The sequence below is a fragment of the Monodelphis domestica genome, chromosome 2, assembly GCF_027887165.1.
Source record: "Monodelphis domestica isolate mMonDom1 chromosome 2, mMonDom1.pri, whole genome shotgun sequence".
Lineage (NCBI taxonomy): Eukaryota > Metazoa > Chordata > Mammalia > Didelphimorphia > Didelphidae > Monodelphis > Monodelphis domestica.
In genome coordinates, this window is record NC_077228.1 from 260,415,584 (window position 1) to 260,434,359 (window position 18,776).

Consider the following 18,776-nt stretch of genomic DNA (forward strand, 5'->3'; position numbering starts at 1 on the left):
TTTCTAGGAACTAAACTCATTTCCCTTGCCTGTTTCTCACCACTAAAGGTCAAAGCCCAGAGTGGCATAGGTTGCAGTACCAAAAGAGAACATACGAGGGCATCCAGGACACGTGAAGGATTAAATTGAAGGAAGAGGGAAGGCGGTGTCTTTATGAATGTATCTATATGTTTATGTGTCTTTGTGCCCCCTTGTATGTACGTATATGCATACATGACTAGGCGCATCTTTGTGGGTTGCATGTGAGACCGTGGGACTGCCCAGATGATGCCAGTTAAGAAATATTTTTATTTGAATAAACGATTTCTTGGAATGTCTTTGAGTGAATGAGTGAGTGAGTGAGTGTGTGTGTGTGTGTGTGTGTGTGTGTGTGTGTGTAGGATGGTCATTCTGTGTCCCTGAGCCTGTGTTTGGGAAATATGAAATCATACTGTATTGACTCCTTTTCCTTCCCAATGTCATCCACTCCACATTTTTAGTGCCCACCCCCCAGCTCCCCCTTACTGGGAGAAGGAACTCTGGTCACAAGGGTTAAGTCGGCTCTGTCTTAGCCACACTAGCCACACCCTCAGCATGGCCCTGTGTGAGTGCATGAGATTATGCATGTGGAACTCCGAGTCTTGGAAACTGTCAAATTCCGAATGAACTGTACGTATATGTGGGTGTGCCTGTATGTGACTTTAGGTAGTTGGGTTATGTGTATATGTCTGTCTACATGTATGTGAGTGTGTGACTTTGTCAATGTGTGTTCTATTGCTTTCCTCTGTGTGTGTGTGTGTGTGTGTGAGAGAGAGAGAGAGAGAGAGAGAGAGAGAGAGAGAGAGAGAGAGAGAGAGAGAGAGAGAGAGAGAGAGGAAGGAAGGAGGGAGGGAGGGAGGGAGGCAGGGGGAGAGGGGGGAGATTAGGAAACTAGGGAGACACAAATTCTTGGGGTTTTTTCTCCCTCAATTTGCTCCTGTCTTTTGGTAGGGGTGTTTATGTGTGTTTTCTAGAGGTCTTTCTGTCCTTATTAGCTGTCTCTTTGCATCTCTCTGTCTCTATATGTCTCTCTGTATCTCTGTCTTTTTCACTCCCATTCTTGGTGACTCATCTCTGCGGCGGTCTCACCCTTCCTAGTCTCTCCAGGACTCCCCTCCCCCTCCGGGGGGGGGCAGGGGGAGAGAAGATTGAAGGATCTGGGACCCCAAAGATGGGGGCTTGGGAGACAGCTCACCAGATTCAGAAGCTTACCTAATGCCTCTGTTGTCTTAGAATTCCCCCACCTTCCCCCAAGACTTCTTAAGACCCTTGACTCCACTGAGCTGGGTGTGGGGCTGCGGATTGGGCAGTGGTGGGATTTCTGGAGTGTCTTCCAGCACTCTTCCAAGTATCCTTTCTGAAGTCTAGACCCCTGTCCCTTCTCCCTCAGCAGCCCCCCCCCCTTCCGCCCCCCACCCTTTGCTGACGCACTGAGAAGCTGCAGAGGTGAGTCACCGGCTGGGGGAGGGGGGGGAGGGAAGGGAAGGGGATATGGAGTCACTGGACCAAAACCCCCCTCCTCCTAAACCAAGGGCACAGTTTAGGAATTAATTGGTCTTGCCACCCCCAAACTTTAGCCATATTCTGTCCATTCTCATTCTAGAATCCTACCCTCTCCTTCTACCTTCCTATAGAGAAAATGAGATTCAGAGAGGAAGTAAAAAACGAGATACTGTTTACACAGAGAGATTATATATATATATATATATATTTATATGTATATATATATATATGTATATATATATTTCACCCTAACTCTCAGAATATGTCTCTTGGTTCATGTCTTTCTATTAGTCTCTTTTTCTATCTGAAGCTTTCTATCCCTGTGTTTCTTTTCCTGCTTTCCCCCCACTCCCCAACCTCCCCAGGGCTTGCCCCTTCTCACTTTCATCCTAATTTATTCCTCTTCCAATGATTCTTAAAGGCAGTAGGGTGTGAAGGGCACCAGGTGGGACAGAAGGCTTCATTGGGGATGGTGAGGGTGAATGAGAAGCTGAAAAGGGAGAGACAGAGACAGAGACAGAGACAGATGCAGAGATAAGAATGGTGTACTTCTTAAAGCCACCATTCTCTCCCCCTCCCTCTCTTCGTGTCAGTTACCTATTATAGAGAAAAACCCCCATAAATAGACCATGTTGCTCCTAACTCCACCCTCAAGAACCTTAGCACCTAGGGCCATCATTTTTCAGCACAAAAACAGCATTTTTGACTAATCTAAGCTGGCTCTCTATCACCCTGGATTGGTCAGTGTGGGGTAAGAATGAAAGAGGAAAAGAGAAGGGCAAATTAGATGTGGGGCAAGAAGCAGCGGGTTGTAGAAAGTATTTGGGAATAGGGTAGGGGGCACAAAAATTTATGGACCAGGGACCCAGGGAGATTATGAGTCAGAAGTAGAAAATATACAAAGAGGTACCCATAAATATGGTTCTATATAGATACAGAAAACCAGGAAGGCAGACATTCATTCATTCATTCATTCACTCACTTATTCAATTCATTCATATATTCATTCAATATACATTGATTTAGCATCCTCTGTGGAAGACACTGTTAGCCATGTAGACAAAGGGCACAAACACATACATGTAGCAAGACAAATTATTACTTATATACAACATATGCATAGCCATTGACATACCAAAACCCAGATACCTAGAAATGTACAAACACAGAATCCCAGGCACACACTAAGATCTGAAAACCCATAAGTGGATACACACGTGAATGTACAGACACAGAAATGGAAGCATATACCAATACACACAGCTTTGAAGAGATGCTCCCATAACAGAACTCCACACACTCAGATTCACCACAACACCTAGTCAGTCTTCTAACATCAGGAGTAGAAACATGCTAAGTTTCCCCCCTCCTTCTTTGTTAGCCCTTCTTTATATGTATCTCTGCCTCTTTTCAACATCTATTTTTGTCCATGTCTATCTGTCTCTCTGTTCTCTCTACCAACCCCACCCATTTACCATCCCCCTCCACAAAGGTCTTTGCCATCTCTGATTCATTCTCCTCAGGAAGGTAATGTGACTCCTTCCCCACTCTCACTCCATCCACCCAGTTACCAGGTCAATAAGAGAAGAATAGGGATAGATAAGGAGGTCCTGGACAGAGGAAGAGGATGAGAAATGGGTGAGTGGGGAGGTGCGTGATCTTTCCTGCTCCTTCTCCAAGCTCTCCCTCTTGTCCCTTTCACACATCTCCACTCTCCATCTCATCTTCCCCTTCACCTATCTTTAGTTTCTCTCTCTCTCTCTCTCTCTCTCTCTCTCTCTCTCTCTCTCTCTCTCTCTCTCTCTCTCTCTCTCTCTCTCTCTCTCTCTCTCTCTCTCTCTCTCTCTTCTTTCTCCCCCCCCCCCCCCCCCGCAAGCTGATGGGCATTTCTTTCTGGGAAAATTAAGCTGCTGATGGAGCTGAGAAGCCACTGGTGGCTTTGGAGGGAAAGCACGTGAGTATGTGTGTGGAGTGGGGGGTGGGGGTGGGCAGAAGAAGCGGGGGAGGAAGAGAAATAATGTGAGAAAGAGGAAAGAAGATGGGGAAGGAAGGAGAATAATACTATGAAAGTGTATTTGAGACCGTCAGAGACAGACAGAAACAGAGAGCAATGATCACAGACACAGCTTTGTGTACATATGTATCTCTGTCTCTGCATCTCATAGCTTGTCTGTGTAAGTCTAGTCATTCGCCTCCTCTTTCTGTCCAAGCCCCCCACCTCTTTCCCCTCGAAGCAACGCCCTCTACCCTACCTCAGCATCATTCCTGTAGACGCAGCACACCTCCCTCATCTCCCCTTTCCCCTATACCCCCGCTTCCGTTCCCCCCTCACCCCCTCCGCCCACGACTGGTCTCCCTTCACCGGACCCGGCTTGCTGATGGATTCTCTTTGCGCAATCTGTGCGTCATCATCCCCCTCCCCTCCCCAGCCGGAACCTCCAGCCGCCCTGAGCCCCCCAGGCTCAAACCCCTGGCGCAGGTCAAGGACTGAGGGTAAGGGGAGAAAGCAATGGGGAAGGGACGATCTTTGACGCTTAGGGGTTCTCAGAAGTCAAACCTGAAAATCTGAAAAAGCAAGAATTGATTTCCCTACCCTGTCTTCACAACCCCCTCCCCTTATGGACTCGCCCTACAAACGTCCTTCCCTTCCCTCGGGGAAGGAATAAGGAGGGGAGGGGGTGGGGGTTGGATAACAGAGAAGCATGGAGGAGGGGGCACTTGGACGATAGGGGCAGCAGCGTGATAGGCTGGTGCGGGAGGGGGTAGTGAATGAGAGAGGCAAAAGGACACTTTTCCTACCCATAGGCAAGAACAAATAGAACCACTCGGTCCCCTTCCTTTCTTCTAATACACAAGCACACACATATCTTTCCCACCCCACTAGTTACCAACACGCACCTAGTTACCCATTCACACTCAGTCACGCTCAACACAGGAATCCACATCCACACACACGCACAGAAACCTGCCTGTCTTCCCTTCATTCATAATATGTGTGGCACAAGATACTGGAAACCTTCAGGGTGGGCAGGAAGAATACTTCCTACCCTGGTTTTCGTGATCTACTGCTTTCCCTTTCTTCCCTAGAGCCCCAGTACCCCATTCCAGTTAAATCCACAGATTGACCGCTTGCGTTATAGGTTTATTCATCCCCTAGCTTTATATTTGACACTCCCTGCCCTTCAACTCTCCCATCTTCCTTGCTTCCTTCCATTCATCCGTCCATCCCCTCCCTCTCTTCTCATTCTCCTTCATTCATTCACTGCCTTCCTCCCCCAACCCCGTGTTCGCTTCATTTATTCATTCATTCATTTCCCCGGCGTTGGGCTCCAGCGTGCCAGTTAGTCCTCACTCTTCAGTGCGCAGGCGCAGAATGGGGAGGAGGAGAAGAATCTTCCAATCACCGGCAGCAATTAGGGCCCCTCCACCACTCGCCCCGCTTCCCCATGAATGAACATTGACGTCAATCGGGCGGAGAAGACCCCCACGTGATTCACTGGCTCTCCTTTATAAAGAGGCGGGGCGGGCGCTGTCCAGCGTGCTGAATCCTGGGGAGAGCGAGCAAGAAGCAGAGTCTACCACGCGAAGAGAGACCAGCCGGATTCGGACCAAGACGACTGAAAGCTGGGCAGGGACAGCAACTTGGAGCATCCGCGCTCTCTTCTCTCGAAACCCCGACCCTCATCTCCCACTCTTCGAATCCCAGCTGGTAAATACTATTCTGTCAGTCTGTCTGTCCATCCCCCAAGGATTTGGCTGGGTGCAGTAGGGATGCGTCTTCCCTAGTTTGGGGGAAGGGGTAACGCCAAAATAGAAGGGGGGGAGGTTGATATCCCCCTCTTCTCAGATAAAACCTCCCACGCTCGATCTGGAGAGTCCCGAGGGGAGCAGATATTTTTTTCCTCAGACTTAAAGCAACGTGGGCGGTGACAAGGAAGATAGCTCCGCGAAGGAGCGGGGGCGAAGTGGAGGTGGGGGAACACAGACGTGAGTGCTGCCAGGCGTTCCCCTCCCAATTTTAGGGCTCCAGAGATTGACACAGACCCTTTCTCCCTTAAGGTCGGTCTTGACATTTCTGTTTTTAGAGAGCGATTGGTAAGATAGAGGTAGGTATCGAGTCAAGGGTAGCTCTCAGCGAAACGCCAGATTTTGAGGTCGTGAAGGGAATTTAAGGAGCAGAGAAGACAGCTCTCTCATTTCACTCACCCTTTCCCCCATTTTATTTTTCTTTCCCACAGCCCCTGGAAACCACCCTTCTCCCAGGCTCAGCCATGAGGTTCCCACAGCTGCCCGCTGCTGTCCTCTTCTCCTACCTCTTGCTACAGCTGGGCAGTCTTCAAGCAGCACCCCCGGGGCGCCCAGATCGGTCGATTCCCGTATCTGGACATGAAAACTTGGCAATTGTAGGAGGGAAGCCAGGGGAAAGAGAACACCTAGATCAAGAGATAAGGGAGGAAAGAAGCCCAGAAAGAGAGCCTGAGGAAGATCTATTCCAGGGAGTAGATCCACGGGCGCTGGCCGCAGTCCTGTTACAGGCGCTAGATCATCCCGCCTCGCCCCCGGTTCCTGGGGTTTTGCAACAGCAACAGCAACAGCAGCCACAGCAGCAGCAGCAGCAGCAGCAGCAGCAGCAGCAGCAGCCACAGCAGCAGCAGCAGCAGCAGCAGCAGCAGCAGCAGCAAGCAGAAGCTTTGCTAACAGAAACCGTGCGTAGTCAGACCCACAGTCGCCCGGCCCCAGAGATACAGGTACCTCCAATGCATCCCCGTATTCCAGAGGAGCGCAGCTCAGAGGGTTCCGACCCTTCCGAGGAAATGGAGGCACTTGAGTCCTTGCTTCAGGAACTACGCGCTTTCAGTCCAGGAAACGCTAAGCGAGAGCCTGAAGCTGCTGCAGCTGAGGCGGAAACGCATACCCATACACTGACCCGGGTCAACCTGGAGAGTCCAGGGCCTGAGCGCGTATGGAGGGCCTCCTGGGGAGAGTTCCAGGCGCGTGTCCCTCCCCCACCCCCATTTCCTCAGCGGTTCCAGGAGCAATTGCCTGAGGGCGTGTCCCTCCCTGAGGTGCGCCAGAGTGAGGGCGAGCCTGTTCTAAAAACACACCAGGGCGAGAGCATCGTACCTCTCTACAAGGCGCACCAGATCGAGAGTGCACCTTTCTCCAAAACGCGCCGCCCTGAAAGCGCAGCCATGAGTAGGCTTGCAGCTGGAGGGCGCCTCCTGCAGCGGGGGCTGGCTCAGGTAGAGGCAGGTAGGCGGCAGGCTGAGGCTACACGGCAGGCTGCAGCCCAAGAGGAAAGACTGGCCGATCTTGCCTCTGATCTGCTGCTCCAGTATCTGCTGCAAGGCGGCGGTGGCAACTTGGAGCGAGGTGTGGGGGACCGGGGAATTCAGGGGGAAGCTGAGGAGGAGAGAGAGAGGGAAAGGGAGGAAGAAGAGGGAGAGATCCGAGGCGGGGAGGAGGAAGACGAGCAGGGGGACGAGGAAGATGCAGAGGCAGAGGCTGAGGAGGTTGAGAGGGGGCGGCAGAATGCATTGCTATTCGCAGAGGAGGAGGAGGGGGAAGCTGGGGCTGAGGACAAGCGCTCCCAAGAGGAGACACCCGGTCAAAAGCGAAAGGAGCAGGTGGAGGGAGAAGGGGAGGAAGATGAAGAAGAGATGGACCCACAGACTATCGACAGCTTAATCGAGCTGTCCACTAAACTGCACCTGCCGGCCGACGACGTGGTCAGCATCATTGAAGAGGTGGAAGAGAAGCGTAAGCGGAAGAAGAACGCCCCTCCTGAGCCACTACCTCCCCCTCGGGCACCCCCTGCACCTACCCACTTTCGCTCCCCTAAGCCCCCACCCCCCCCATCTTTCCCCGCTCAGGATGATCTGCAGGATTGGAATGAGGTGCTCCCGCCCTGGGATCGGGAGGAGGTTTTCCCTCCTGAGCCCAACTACCCCTTTCCTAACTACATCCAGCCCCGGACACTCGTCCCACCTCTTTCTTCCCCGACCCGCCGCCACCACTACCACGCGCAGCCCGCAGGGGGGTCGCGATATCACTTCGACCTAGGTCCACAAGGGCGTCGGGGCGAGGAGGAGGAGGAGAGGCAGCAGCAGGAGGAGGAGGAGCTGGAGAATTATATTGAGCACGTGCTGCTTAGACGCCCCAGCCTGTTCCCATGACTCCGTTTTCCCACTCTTGACGGTCTTCTCTCTTCCCTTGTGCGAACCTCCCCAAGCCTCCCTGTGTGTTGCTCTTCAGTGTTCTGCATGCGGTCCCCGACCTTTTTTTGCGGGGAGAGGGAAGTCCCACCCCTCTTGTCTCAGCTAACCTGGCCCCACCTACTACTCTAAGTCCTGCCCCTCTTCCCTTTAACCATCTTCGGTGGTAAACAAATACCCCACACTCACGGTGGAGAAAAGGATCGGCGGAGCTGGGCGTTGAGGAGAAAATAGCCTAAGCGGAGTGGGAAGGAGCACAAGTCCCCAAACTCGAGAGGGCAGAAGTCTCCCGTGTCCGAACTCCACCCACCAATGACGTAGCAAAGGAGCAGTTGAAATCGGACTGTACCGATCTGCTCTACACATGTCTCCCCATCGGGGTCCCGTTCCCTTTTCCTGTGCCTCTCTATCCGATTTTCTCATCAGTGAACAATAATAATAAAAAGCAAAGAAAAAAGAAAACAAAAAAAAACAAAACAAAAAACAATCTTACCAGTTGTGTCGAAGCCGCGTGTGAATCGCAGCCCGCCCCCGACCCTAGGGTTTTCCCCAAGACTCTGATCCACTCTCCCCAAACTCAGAAAACTAAACCCTTTTCATCCCTTCTCTGTTGTAAATACCCTTCACTGGGAAAATAGTTTTGCTAAGAAATAAAAGTGACTATTTTATTAGGACTTTTTCTCTTTATTCACCTACTGTCCCCCCTCCTTGTATTTTCTCTCATGAGGATAAGGGAATAATAGCCACTGACCTTCCTACACGCCTTTCACTGAGTACTTCTAATTCCTACCCTAGGCAAAAAGCACGGAGTATGGGAGGGGGGTGGGGGGCAGCGGCGCAATTCCGTCAAGGGCCAAATTCTATCCTACGGATTTACCTCGCTCCAACTTTAATCTTTCCTGGGTGTAGTAACAGTTATTTTTCCCTTTCTACTTCCTACATAGATAGGAGGGGCTAAAAAAACATTTGCTTGAAACACCTTGGCACCTATGATTCTCCAAAACTGTGCCTTCAGAACCCTTTAGCTTTCTCTCACAAGATGAGACTCTTGGGATGAGGAAATCTCTTCCAGAGGTTTTCTCTTTTTCCCAAAGAGAAGTTGGTGGAGAGTATTGGAAAAAAAGATATGGAGAGGGGAGTGATCACTCAGAGGAAAGGGTGCTAAACCTGGACTAGAAACCTAGGTTCTAATGCCCAAATTCATTTTCTGCATCATCTCTGGCAAGTTCTTGCTATAAAATGGAGATACTAATACTTGCCCTATTTCCTTATGAGAAAAGTTTTTATGAACTAATACCATAAGCAGAAATTCCAGAAATGATATTCCTTTTATTTCAGGAAGAAAGGAAACAGACAAACATCCTTCTTCCCTCCCTACCCCCAAATTTGAGTTTGGGGTTCTACTAAATTCCCAATAGACTCAAACCTTCCTGTATCCCTTCCCTCAAAGTCATAAGATTTTTTAAATTGGATATGTTCTTCTCTAAAGTTCAAACCCACCCTGAGAGGGGGAGGGGAGAGAGATATAAGGAGACACCCCTCCTTAATATACTAAAGATCCCTTTCCTCAGGAAAGGATGAAAGTCTGGCTGATTGGAGTAGGGAGGGGGAGGAAATGGAGGTATGTAATTTTTCTTTGGGAAGGTGGAGAGCTGAAAACAATTTCCTTTTAACCTGACATATTTATATATTTACAGTGTACGTGAGAAGGGAGTAGGATTTGGATGAAGTCAGTTCTCAGGATGGGAAAAGAGAGAGACATTCATTATCACACTTTTCTTCTTGGTCATAGTCTTTCTCTACCCATCCAGTTTCTCAGACATCAAATGGAAAAAGTAAAGGAACAGGGAGTGATGGGAGTAAGGGAAAGAAGGAATGTTTGAAGGATCCCAGTCCATAGCTCTCTCTAAGAGAAAAAAAGAGAGAGCAGGGGAAGAGTATTCCAAAGGGAAAGGGGATCTGAATGTGTGTGGAGTCTGAAGCAACCATTCATGCCTGCCATGACATGGCAACACTGCAATGTATTTCCAACTGAGGTGGGAAGCTATGCCAAACCCATCTCCTCCAGGACACTTCGAGGTGACTCATCTTCCTAAAGTAGTCAGAGATAAGAGTAAGAGAGACATGGAATAACAGAAGAGAATGGGATACAATGGGAGGCAGTGATGTGATGGAGCAAGAGAGGGACAAAGAATTAGAAAGACAGTAAAAGGGAGAAAGAGATTGGGAGACAAAGATTGGGCAGAAAGAAAAAAGAGGAAGGGAGAGAGACAGAGAGACAGAAAGAGAGAGAGACAGAGAGAGAGACAGGGAGACAGAGAGAGAGAGAGAGAGAGAGAGAGAGAGAGAGAGAGAGAGAGAGAGAGAGAGAGAGAGAGAGAAAATGTAAGGCCAAAGCTAGGACAGTTGAGAGCTCCCCATTAGGAAGCTCCCCTGTCCACATTAACCCCCACCCACAGCATACTCTATGAGTGTCCCAGTCATCCTGTCACCCCCTAGAAAACCCAAAGCCAGGAGTGTTAAAAACTAAGCTTGGATGCCACAGACATTAGAGGAGTGATGTGACACATGTAATACCAGGAGCACTAGCCCTGGAGTCAAAGAATCAGTGCTTAAATACTGTCTCTTATGCTTCCTCTCTGGATGGCCTTGGACCCACTGCTTAACCTCCTTGTGGCCCTTTCTTCATCTGTGGAATTAGATAGTTTTTCAGGTTCCATAGTTTTAGGTCTGTGATACTATAAGAAATAGCTGCTAAGTGGCAGGAGAATCAAATTTCAGAGGGGAGTGGGAGCTTAGATCAGCTAGTTGAAGACTGGTAGGGATTTGGGTAGAGTTGGAGGCCAGGCTCCTAGGGCCCTGAAGGGGAGTGGGCTAAGCTCGAGACAAGGGATGGGCAAATAGAAGGGTAATGGAGCCTGGGTAGGGGGCAACTGAGTAGCTGAGCTGGACACTCAGTGTGTGAGACATTTTAGTCCTTGTCTTTCCTTCCACCAAAGAGCTGAGGCACCCCACCCCCACCCCTATTCCCTTCCATCCCCTCCCTCCCAGTCAGCTTTGCTCATCACTGCGGATTCTGGTGACTCATCTTTCTGCACCAGAAGGCTGGGCAACAGTGACATAGAGGGGGCTGATGGCCTCAGTAAATGGAAGAAACAATAACCAATCTCCTTTGACCCAAGCCTATAAACTCTCATTATTCTCCACAAACTTAACACCCTGGGGGCCAGAAATTGCCCTGCAGATCTATGAGAATGATAAAAGGAAAGAACCAGGGTCATAAATCCCTCTACCCTTTATATCACTTTTTTTTAAAAGTCGAATCTTCTGTCTCAGAATTAATACTAAATATCAATTCCAAGGCAGATGACCAGTAAGGGCTAGGCAATTGGGATTAAGTAACAGGGTCATACAGCTAGTATCTGAGGCCAAATTTGAACCCAGGACTTCTTGTCTCTAGACCTGGCTCTCTATCCACTGAACCACCTAGCTGTCCTACTGTATATCACATTTGAGGAATTAGATACCTTAGTTCCCAAGGAGAGAAGGGGGAAGAATTGGAAATATGACATCTGGGATCTCTGTATCCCTTCATCTAGAACCTTGCTTCAGAGTCCAAGGCTGATCTTGGACAGTTATTTGAGATAGGGGACAAATGTCATAGGATGGCTTCTCTTTGCTCCCAACCCTGGAGAGCCCCCACAAAATAGAGTAGGTGCAGAAAAGGAAATCTTCCCCACCATTCTTATCCTCACTGCCTCTAGTCCATACCTCCTGTAGTAGATCTGCTTGCTCTATAGCCTTTAGCACACTCTTCTTCGAGGTATCCTGGACATCACCACCCATCAGAAATTCATCCAAGATAAAGTAGGCTTTCTCAAAGTTGAAGATGATGTCAAGTTCACATACCTGGATCACAGAAAAATAGATTTAAGGCCAGAAGGGGTTGCTGAGATAATTTAATTCAATCCCTCCTGGATAACTGTGTCCCAGAGAATATAAATTATTTGCTCATGGTTTGGAAGGCAGTAAGCAAAGCTGAGATTCAATCCAACATCCTTTGACTCCTCATTCAGCAGTTTTCCCACTGTACCATCCTAGGACAGGGAGTAGGAACGAGGCATCAGAGGATGGATCTTCCCAAGATTCCCTCCCTCAACTTTTTTCTTTATATTCTCTTATCATATGCCCCACCTATCCTAGACAATTCTCCTTTCAGCTAACTTCTCCTTGTCCCACAACAATCCCTGTTCCTGTCTTTTTGTTACTGTCCTCTTTCCATATCCCTTATCACCAATCTCTCTGTGTACACCTGTCCAAGTTCTGAGTCTCTGCCCACAACTTTTGTCTGAGGTTCACAGGATTCAGAACTTAAATGGATATTGAAGATCATGTCTAATTTCCTCATTTAACACATGAGGAAACTGAATGGAAAGGCAAGATGACTTGCCTAAGTTCACCAAGACATGATATAGCACAGGAAGCATTCAAACCCAGGTCTTAATCTCCAAATCCAGTGCTTTTTCTACTAATGCCATATTCTCCTAAACCATCTCCTGAAATATGAGATCTGAGCAGTTTTTTCCTGATTATGAAGTCTAATGCCTATACCTTGGGGACTGATGTAAATTTTTACTTTCCCCACTCCCACCAAGAGGCTCATTAGGAGGGATGTCTAATAGGCTTACATTGTTAAAAAAAAAAAAGGCATTACTGCTCTCATTCCCCTTAATTCACCTCCTTCTAATCCTCTTGTGGGAAGCCTAAAAGGTTCCCTGGTTTTGGCAGAGGGAGAGGGTAGGTGGTAAAGCTGGGGAGAAACTTACACTGCCAAAATATTTGTCCAGGAGCTCCACATATCGGTGGATCAGTTCCAATGTGATGAGCTCATTGTCTTGGCCCTCAATGGCACAGCAGAAGTAGAGGCTGGCATATCTGAGGAGAGGGGCACATTATATATTGGGGAAGGATAGAAAGGTGGGGTCAATTTCTAACACTCTGGTCCCAAACACCTATTTCTGCCTTTGGTTCCAGGCATTTGCTCCCCAAGAATCCAGCTCCCTTCTCACTCTACCCCCTCTCTCCAAACCCCACCCACTGGTAACTGTAGGAACAGATCCCAAGGTTATGTTCGGGGAGTTGTTCTGTCAGACACACTTCCCCAGCTCTTTATCAGACCTTGAGATTTTAGGAACACACACATTTAGGAATATATAAAAATGATTTCCTTTTTGCCCTCTGACCTACTTTATCTGACTCAGCAAGTACCTGAATCAGTTTTACTTATTCAGAGGAGGAACTAGAATGGGTATAATGGAGGGTTAAAGACAATATATTTAGAGTTGCTAATTAAAGTTGGAAAAGGGGAAAGAAACTCCTGCTCAAGGATAGGACACTGTGGCAAATGTCAGGTTTTAGAAATATGGGGGGGTGGGGAGGGAAGAAGTTTGTGAATGAGGGTGTGGTCATGAAAGGAGATTGGAGTCAGACTGATTCCTTACTTATTCTCAGCCTCCATTCACTTCCCAGGTGTAATCTTAGGGGCCCATCCTGAAGGAGCTCTTCCTCTTTCAGACATACTGTTTAAAAAAGTCCATTTAGCAGGACCCAGGCAAATGTAAGAGGAGAATGGGGGCTTTCAAAATTGGGTTTCACCTCTTATAGACAACTTTGAGGTCTCTCCACTCCAGGAAGCTGCACATCTTGGGCTTTCTGGCCAGGACGACCTGCATAAGCTCTCGAACCATCTTTTTCCTCTCCTTGTCTGACATAGCCAGGTACCATTTCTGCAGCCGCAGCTTCCCCTGCCGGCTGAACAGCAGCATGAACCGCATCTGAGGGTGGGGTGGAGGTGGTAGTAGTGTTTGTGTGTGAAGTGTTTGAAGATATGGAGGTCTGATACACAGCCCTGAAACCATGTATACTAGCCTCCAGGTTTCCTACTTTTATAACTCATGAGATCCGATTTCGTCTTCCTCTTCCAGCTCCCAAAATAAAATACATACATTTCTAGGACTTAACTTTTCTTCAGGAAGCAACATTATCAATGAGTAAAAGTTTCAGGGAAGCAGATAAACTTAAGATAATGAAAAAAGTCCTAGCAGAATTTTCCAACAGTGTAGTGTACCTCAGGAGATAGTTCCCCAATGAAAATCATTAGCATAAGTTAAATGACCACTTGTCCTCAATCATAGGATATAGATCTGAAAAGGATCTTTTGAGATAATTTAGACTAGGGGTTCTTAACCTTTTTTTTTTCTTTTGTCATGGATCCAGCTAGCAGCCTGGAACCCCTTCTCGGAATAAGAGTTTTAAATAAAAATAAAATAAAATACATAGAGAGTCCCTAGGCTTCCAGGCAGTTCCATGACAATTAAATAAAATAGTTATCAAAATATTTTTTAAAAAAAGTTCATGGGCCTTAGGTTAAATACTTCTAAATTGATCCAAACTATTATGCCCTGATGCCCTAAGTGAAACAGGCAGCAAATTACAGAATAGACATTTGAACCCAGATCGTCTGACTCCAGGGCTCCTAGAGTTCACAACACCAAAGGTCCTAGAGAAAGGACTTGAACTAGATGAACTCTGAGGTTCCTTTTATATAGCTCTGTGATTCTTAGAACCTAAAATCTTACTCCTAGATTCAGGTTCTTCCCCTCTCTCCCACAAAGCTCCCATTCCTCTCAGGCACTTAACCCTCATATTCTTTCACTTTTCTCTCTCTACTCTTTTCCCTTTAAGAACCTACATCTCTATAATTTCCCATTTCTAATACTATCCCTGCCTTAGCTCCCAGTTCTCATTTAAAACACGGAAATCTAGTCCTCTAAAAACTTCAACAGGGCTATTTCTTCAATGGGAAATAAACAGCAATGTTAGGTTATGACATTTAATTTTCTGATTTGGATGGTAAATCCTAACAGAAATCTTGGGGAGGAAGGGAAAGTGAAGAAAGGAGACATTGTTTTTCCTACTCCAAGGAGTTCAATACTATCAAAGAAGCCACCTATTCGGTTAGTCAGTTCTCTTTCAAGGGGTTCCCCTCTCTTTGGGCTATGGGGTATGCTTTTAATGGTGGTATGGGGAGGAAATGGGATGGGGAGGAAAGGTAAAGCAGGCAGAGTTGTGGAGAGTAGTTATGTGTGTGAGCAAACTAGATACGGGGGAACAGAAGCAGGCGGGGAAGGACCACTGGAGTTTAAAGAAAAAAGTAGGGTGCCGGGGTAGGTGGAAAGAATATAGCAGTCTGGGTGCTGGTGGGAAAGGGGGTAGGTGAATGGGACTCCGAGTTGGGGGTGGCTGAACAGCAGAAGAAGGCAGCAGGACTGGGACTTTAATGTGGGGGAGGGGTGTTTGTCCAGACGGAAACCACACCAGAATGCATGTAGGAGAGTTTTGAGGGTATGAAAGGAAAGGGCCAGATTTGGGGAAGGGAAGGAGGGCAGGGAGGACCGAGGGGAGTTGGACACCTAGGTTTCCGAAAGCGTAGTGCCTACTGAGACCTAGAAACTTCCTCCCAGAACAAGCCGCCCTCCTCCACCCTCTGGGGAGGTAAGCTGGCAGGGGTGGGGGGCACAGAGGCATTTCCTCCGGTAATGACCATCATCCTGTGCCCGGAGCCGGTGGCAGTCCCCACAGACGGACCCCCGCAGCTTAGGCCGAGTCCCTTTTGTGCCCCCTGTCGGAACTCCCACGCCCAAGCGTGGCCCGATCCTAAGGTGCTCCGGGCCTCCCGAACCCACGCTCCTCAGGGGCCCGAGGCAAACCCCTTCCTGCAGCCCCTACGGACAAGAAGAGGCCGGGGGGGGGGCGGTTTTGGAGGGGTGAAGAGGAGGGTGGGTTCCACCAGGGGCGGTGGCGCTGCTTCCTCTCTCTCCTCTCCTCCTCCCCTCCACCTTGCAGGCTCCCCCGACCTGGGGAGGGCACCTCTGGGATAGAGAAGGCGAGCGCCGCCCCTACGGGCTTTGGCCCCCAAGATGCCCCAGCGGGTGTAGCCCACGCCCCTCGCTTCCCCTCCCCCAGCTTTGCACTCCCTACCATCCTGCAGCCTCTGGCGCAGCGCGTCCCTCTTCGGCCACCGTACGGGCCGGCTCCGTTCGCTTCCTCTCTTTCCCTTTTCTCTCCTCCGCCCCCCCTTTCTTCCCCCTCCCCCTCCCCTCCCCCTCTGCCACCGGACCCCAGCCCCACCCCCTTTCCGCCAGGTGGAGCCTGGCTTTTACCCCAGCGTATTGCGTAGGCGCCGGCGCCGAGTGGTGCGGAGGCGGGGCGGTGCCTAAGGTGGAGGGGAAAGAGGAGGAGCGGATACCATGACAACTCCCTTCGCCGGGCCTCGCAGTTCTCGGCCCCACTGTTGCCCCTAGCAACTGGGAGACTTTGGCCAGCACTAAAGCTGGGTAAAGATTGGGTAATGGGGACTGCGGGTCCTCGTGCTTCTGAGCTTTGAGGGGAAAAGGCGGGAAAAGGGGTTCGGCGTAGACAGTTGGGAGGCGGGGTAAAGGTGCTGAGGTGATTTTGAGGGGGTTGGGGGAAGGGCAGAAAGAGGAGGTGCCGACGTGTGAGTGTGAGTGTGAGTGTGTGATACCAAGTCAGCAAAGTACATCAACAGATCCTTACTGAGTAGCTACTGTGTGCAAGGTTCTGTGTAGTAGCAGTTGAGGTTGGGAAGAAAAGGACTTAACGGGGCATTTATGGGAGGGGGGACCGACTTTTCCTTGGGAGACCAGGACCCCTACCAGTTATTTAAATTGTTATATGCCTCATAACTATTTCTGGAGTTCCATTAACACATTTCCACTTCTGGAGAATTAAGATCCTTGGGAGCAGGAACTATTTGTTTTTGTTTTTTCTTGACCCATAACATAGTCCCTGGAATACAAGTGCTTAATCAATACAAAAATGAATATCATAATTTTATCTGTAAAGATATTGTACCTATATGGATAAAGAACCCACCTAGATTATAGCTTCTTCCATGCCTCAGTAGGGTTTCATGAAGTACTTTGGCCAAAGAAGATTAATCAGCAAGTGGCCAGCTTTCCGGTTATGTTGTATTTGCTTAGGCTAGTCCTCAGGTGACAGGCCCAAAGTTGGTTACCAGTTTGTAGTACATGTAGCCTTTCTGGCCCTTTATAGATGTTGGAATATGCATGCCAATGGTGATTGCCTTCAATAATTCCATATTCATACCATGATAAAGGATTTTACTGGAGAATTTTGTACTAGGTGGACTAATTAGGTGTACTGTCCATCTGCTATCCCTTGGTCTCACTGCTTATAGTGATCATACATTTATTTCCTTGATAACACTCTTTATATCACTCTGGCACTAGTCTTTTTAATATATTGCAACCTAATTATGACCACCATATATCTTTCCATTGCTCTTTTGATCAATTACAACTTTGAAACTTTTAGGATGTGCCATACTTTATAGCCATACAGCAACATGAAGAAAATTGGTGACAAAATGTATTTTTGTGTTAGAGAATAGATTGGGATTGTTTTGAATAATTATTGCATTGTATAATTATTGAAAAGCAATCCAGCTTATTTCTTTTCTTTTTTTGAATTTTGTTTGGTTCTAGGTCATTGTTTCAGTCCTTGTCCAAGGTACTCATGTACACTTGTCAAGGTACTTGTCAAGATACTCAACTGAATAGGTTACCTACTATAGGTTACAGCTACTTGTCATAATCTGTGCCTTCTGGTTTATTTTTTACTGTTTATTCTGCTAAATAATTGGAAGTGACAGTACTAATGTTCATACTATAGTGCATTTTTTATCTCATCAATGTGCATATTGCTAGAAGTTGCATCTCATCCTTACTTTCTTATAAAATGGAGATTCTTTTTTTATATTATTCCAGATCAGGCCTAACAGGCCAATACGGTTTGGATTCCATATTGGAGTGAAATGAGACATGCACAGGCATTTTAACATTTATAATATTAGCATGGAAGGGATATTTATCAACTAGGTTATAATGTAACTGATAAGAAGGGTATGTCAAGCCCATGGGGTTTGGAGTGAGCACAGTCTACGAGAAATGTATGTTTATAGTAATATCCCTGAAGAACCACTTGGGTAGGGGGAGATAAGGATGGCTTTCACCTTGGACTAGGTTTCCTTCTTTGCCACCTTGACTTAGCAGCCGGGCAGCCAAAAAAGACTATTAAGTTTTGGATTATTTAAGAGCATTGCCAAATAGAATTCTTTAAATGGCATGAAATCTGTGGGAACTATTTAGTGTTAGGCAGTGGGGGAAATACTTGAAAGAACAATATCTGAGCCTCTTTAGGTACCCAGGGAACTTTCCAGAATTGGGAATATAGAGAACTGTACCACATCCACCCCAGTTGATTACATGGGAAGAAGAAATATTTAAGGGTCATACAGGTCATACAGTTTGATGTTAGTAATACGATTTCATGCAAATTTAGGATGGAGTTGGAGTAAATGACACACCCTTGGATAGTTAGAGTGATTTATTAATATTTAGCCAAGTAGTATAGGAGGTAGATGGTGAGTCAGAGATAGAAATGCATATCCCCCTACTCCTAAAGTCCTACAGGGAAACATGCTGGGTGATAACCTAAATCAGTAATGGGATATTTTTTTCTGGTCAAAGGCCCAGAGCTCCTGTGAACCTGGTTTTACTTGGAGTTTTCAGAGAAAAGGTCAGTTAGTGGCAGCTTGGCAGCTGACATATCCCTAGAGGGAAAATGGGGTCAGGGAGGATAAATTGGTAGCCAGAGATAGAGAGTTTCTAAAAATTAACCAGGAGGGCCTATACAGGACAAGGAAGGTGGAATTATAATTATGTTGCATCAGCAAGTTTGCTAGAGAGTATCAGCAGTCAGTTTTAACTAGAATTAGATACAGTTTAAACCATAAGCATACCAGAATTGTGTAATAAGAGGCAGGACTAAGATAATGGGACCATTGACTTCTTTGACTTCATAAGAATCTCTCTCACCTGCTATACTAGATCCTAGAGGAGTTATTCCTTTAAGAGATTTTGTTCCCAAGCTTATCTC

General features: G+C 47.7%; 2 protein-coding genes across 6 annotated transcripts; one reads left to right on the forward strand and one right to left on the reverse strand.

The window, feature by feature from the left end:
- Positions 1 to 563: 563 nt before the first annotated feature.
- VGF (VGF nerve growth factor inducible) lies at positions 564 to 8,410 on the forward strand. 4 transcript variants are annotated; one of them, XM_056817727.1, is made up of 3 exons: positions 564 to 648; positions 4,881 to 5,230; positions 5,760 to 8,410. In XM_056817727.1, the coding sequence occupies exon 3, from the start codon at positions 5,793 to 5,795 to the stop codon at positions 7,695 to 7,697; it is 1,905 nt and encodes a 634-aa protein (XP_056673705.1). In that variant the 5' UTR covers positions 564 to 648; positions 4,881 to 5,230; positions 5,760 to 5,792; the 3' UTR covers positions 7,698 to 8,410. The 4 variants fall into 4 exon arrangements, with proteins under 4 accessions (XP_056673705.1, XP_056673707.1, XP_056673706.1 ...); XM_056817729.1 differs by lacking the exon at positions 564 to 648 and adding an exon at positions 1,080 to 1,464; XM_056817728.1 differs by lacking the exon at positions 564 to 648 and adding an exon at positions 2,999 to 3,159.
- Positions 8,411 to 9,045: 635 nt separating this feature from the next.
- On the reverse strand, positions 9,046 to 16,198 carry AP1S1 (adaptor related protein complex 1 subunit sigma 1). 2 transcript variants are annotated; one of them, XM_001366503.5, is made up of 5 exons: positions 15,777 to 16,198; positions 13,392 to 13,570; positions 12,563 to 12,671; positions 11,508 to 11,645; positions 9,046 to 9,828 (listed from the first exon to the last, which is right to left on the reverse strand). In XM_001366503.5, exons 1-5 carry the CDS (start codon positions 15,777 to 15,779, stop codon positions 9,781 to 9,783), a joined length of 477 nt encoding a protein of 158 aa, XP_001366540.3. In that variant the 5' UTR covers positions 15,780 to 16,198; the 3' UTR covers positions 9,046 to 9,780. The 2 variants fall into 2 exon arrangements, with proteins under 2 accessions (XP_001366540.3, XP_007483336.2); XM_007483274.3 differs by having other exon boundaries at positions 15,959 to 16,105.
- Positions 16,199 to 18,776: the final 2,578 nt, after the last annotated feature.

Coding starts and splice junctions, on each gene's coding strand:
- VGF (XM_056817727.1), top strand. CDS start 5,793: ATGAGGTTCCCACAGCTGCCCGCTGCTGTCCTCTTCTCCTACCTCTTG.
- AP1S1 (XM_001366503.5), bottom strand. Junction 12,672..13,391: donor CTCAAAGTTGTCTATAAGAG/GTGAAACCCAAT, acceptor CCCTCTCCTCAG/ATATGCCAGCCTCTACTTCT. Junction 11,646..12,562: donor TGGACAAATATTTTGGCAGT/GTAAGTTTCTCC, acceptor TCTGTGATCCAG/GTATGTGAACTTGACATCAT.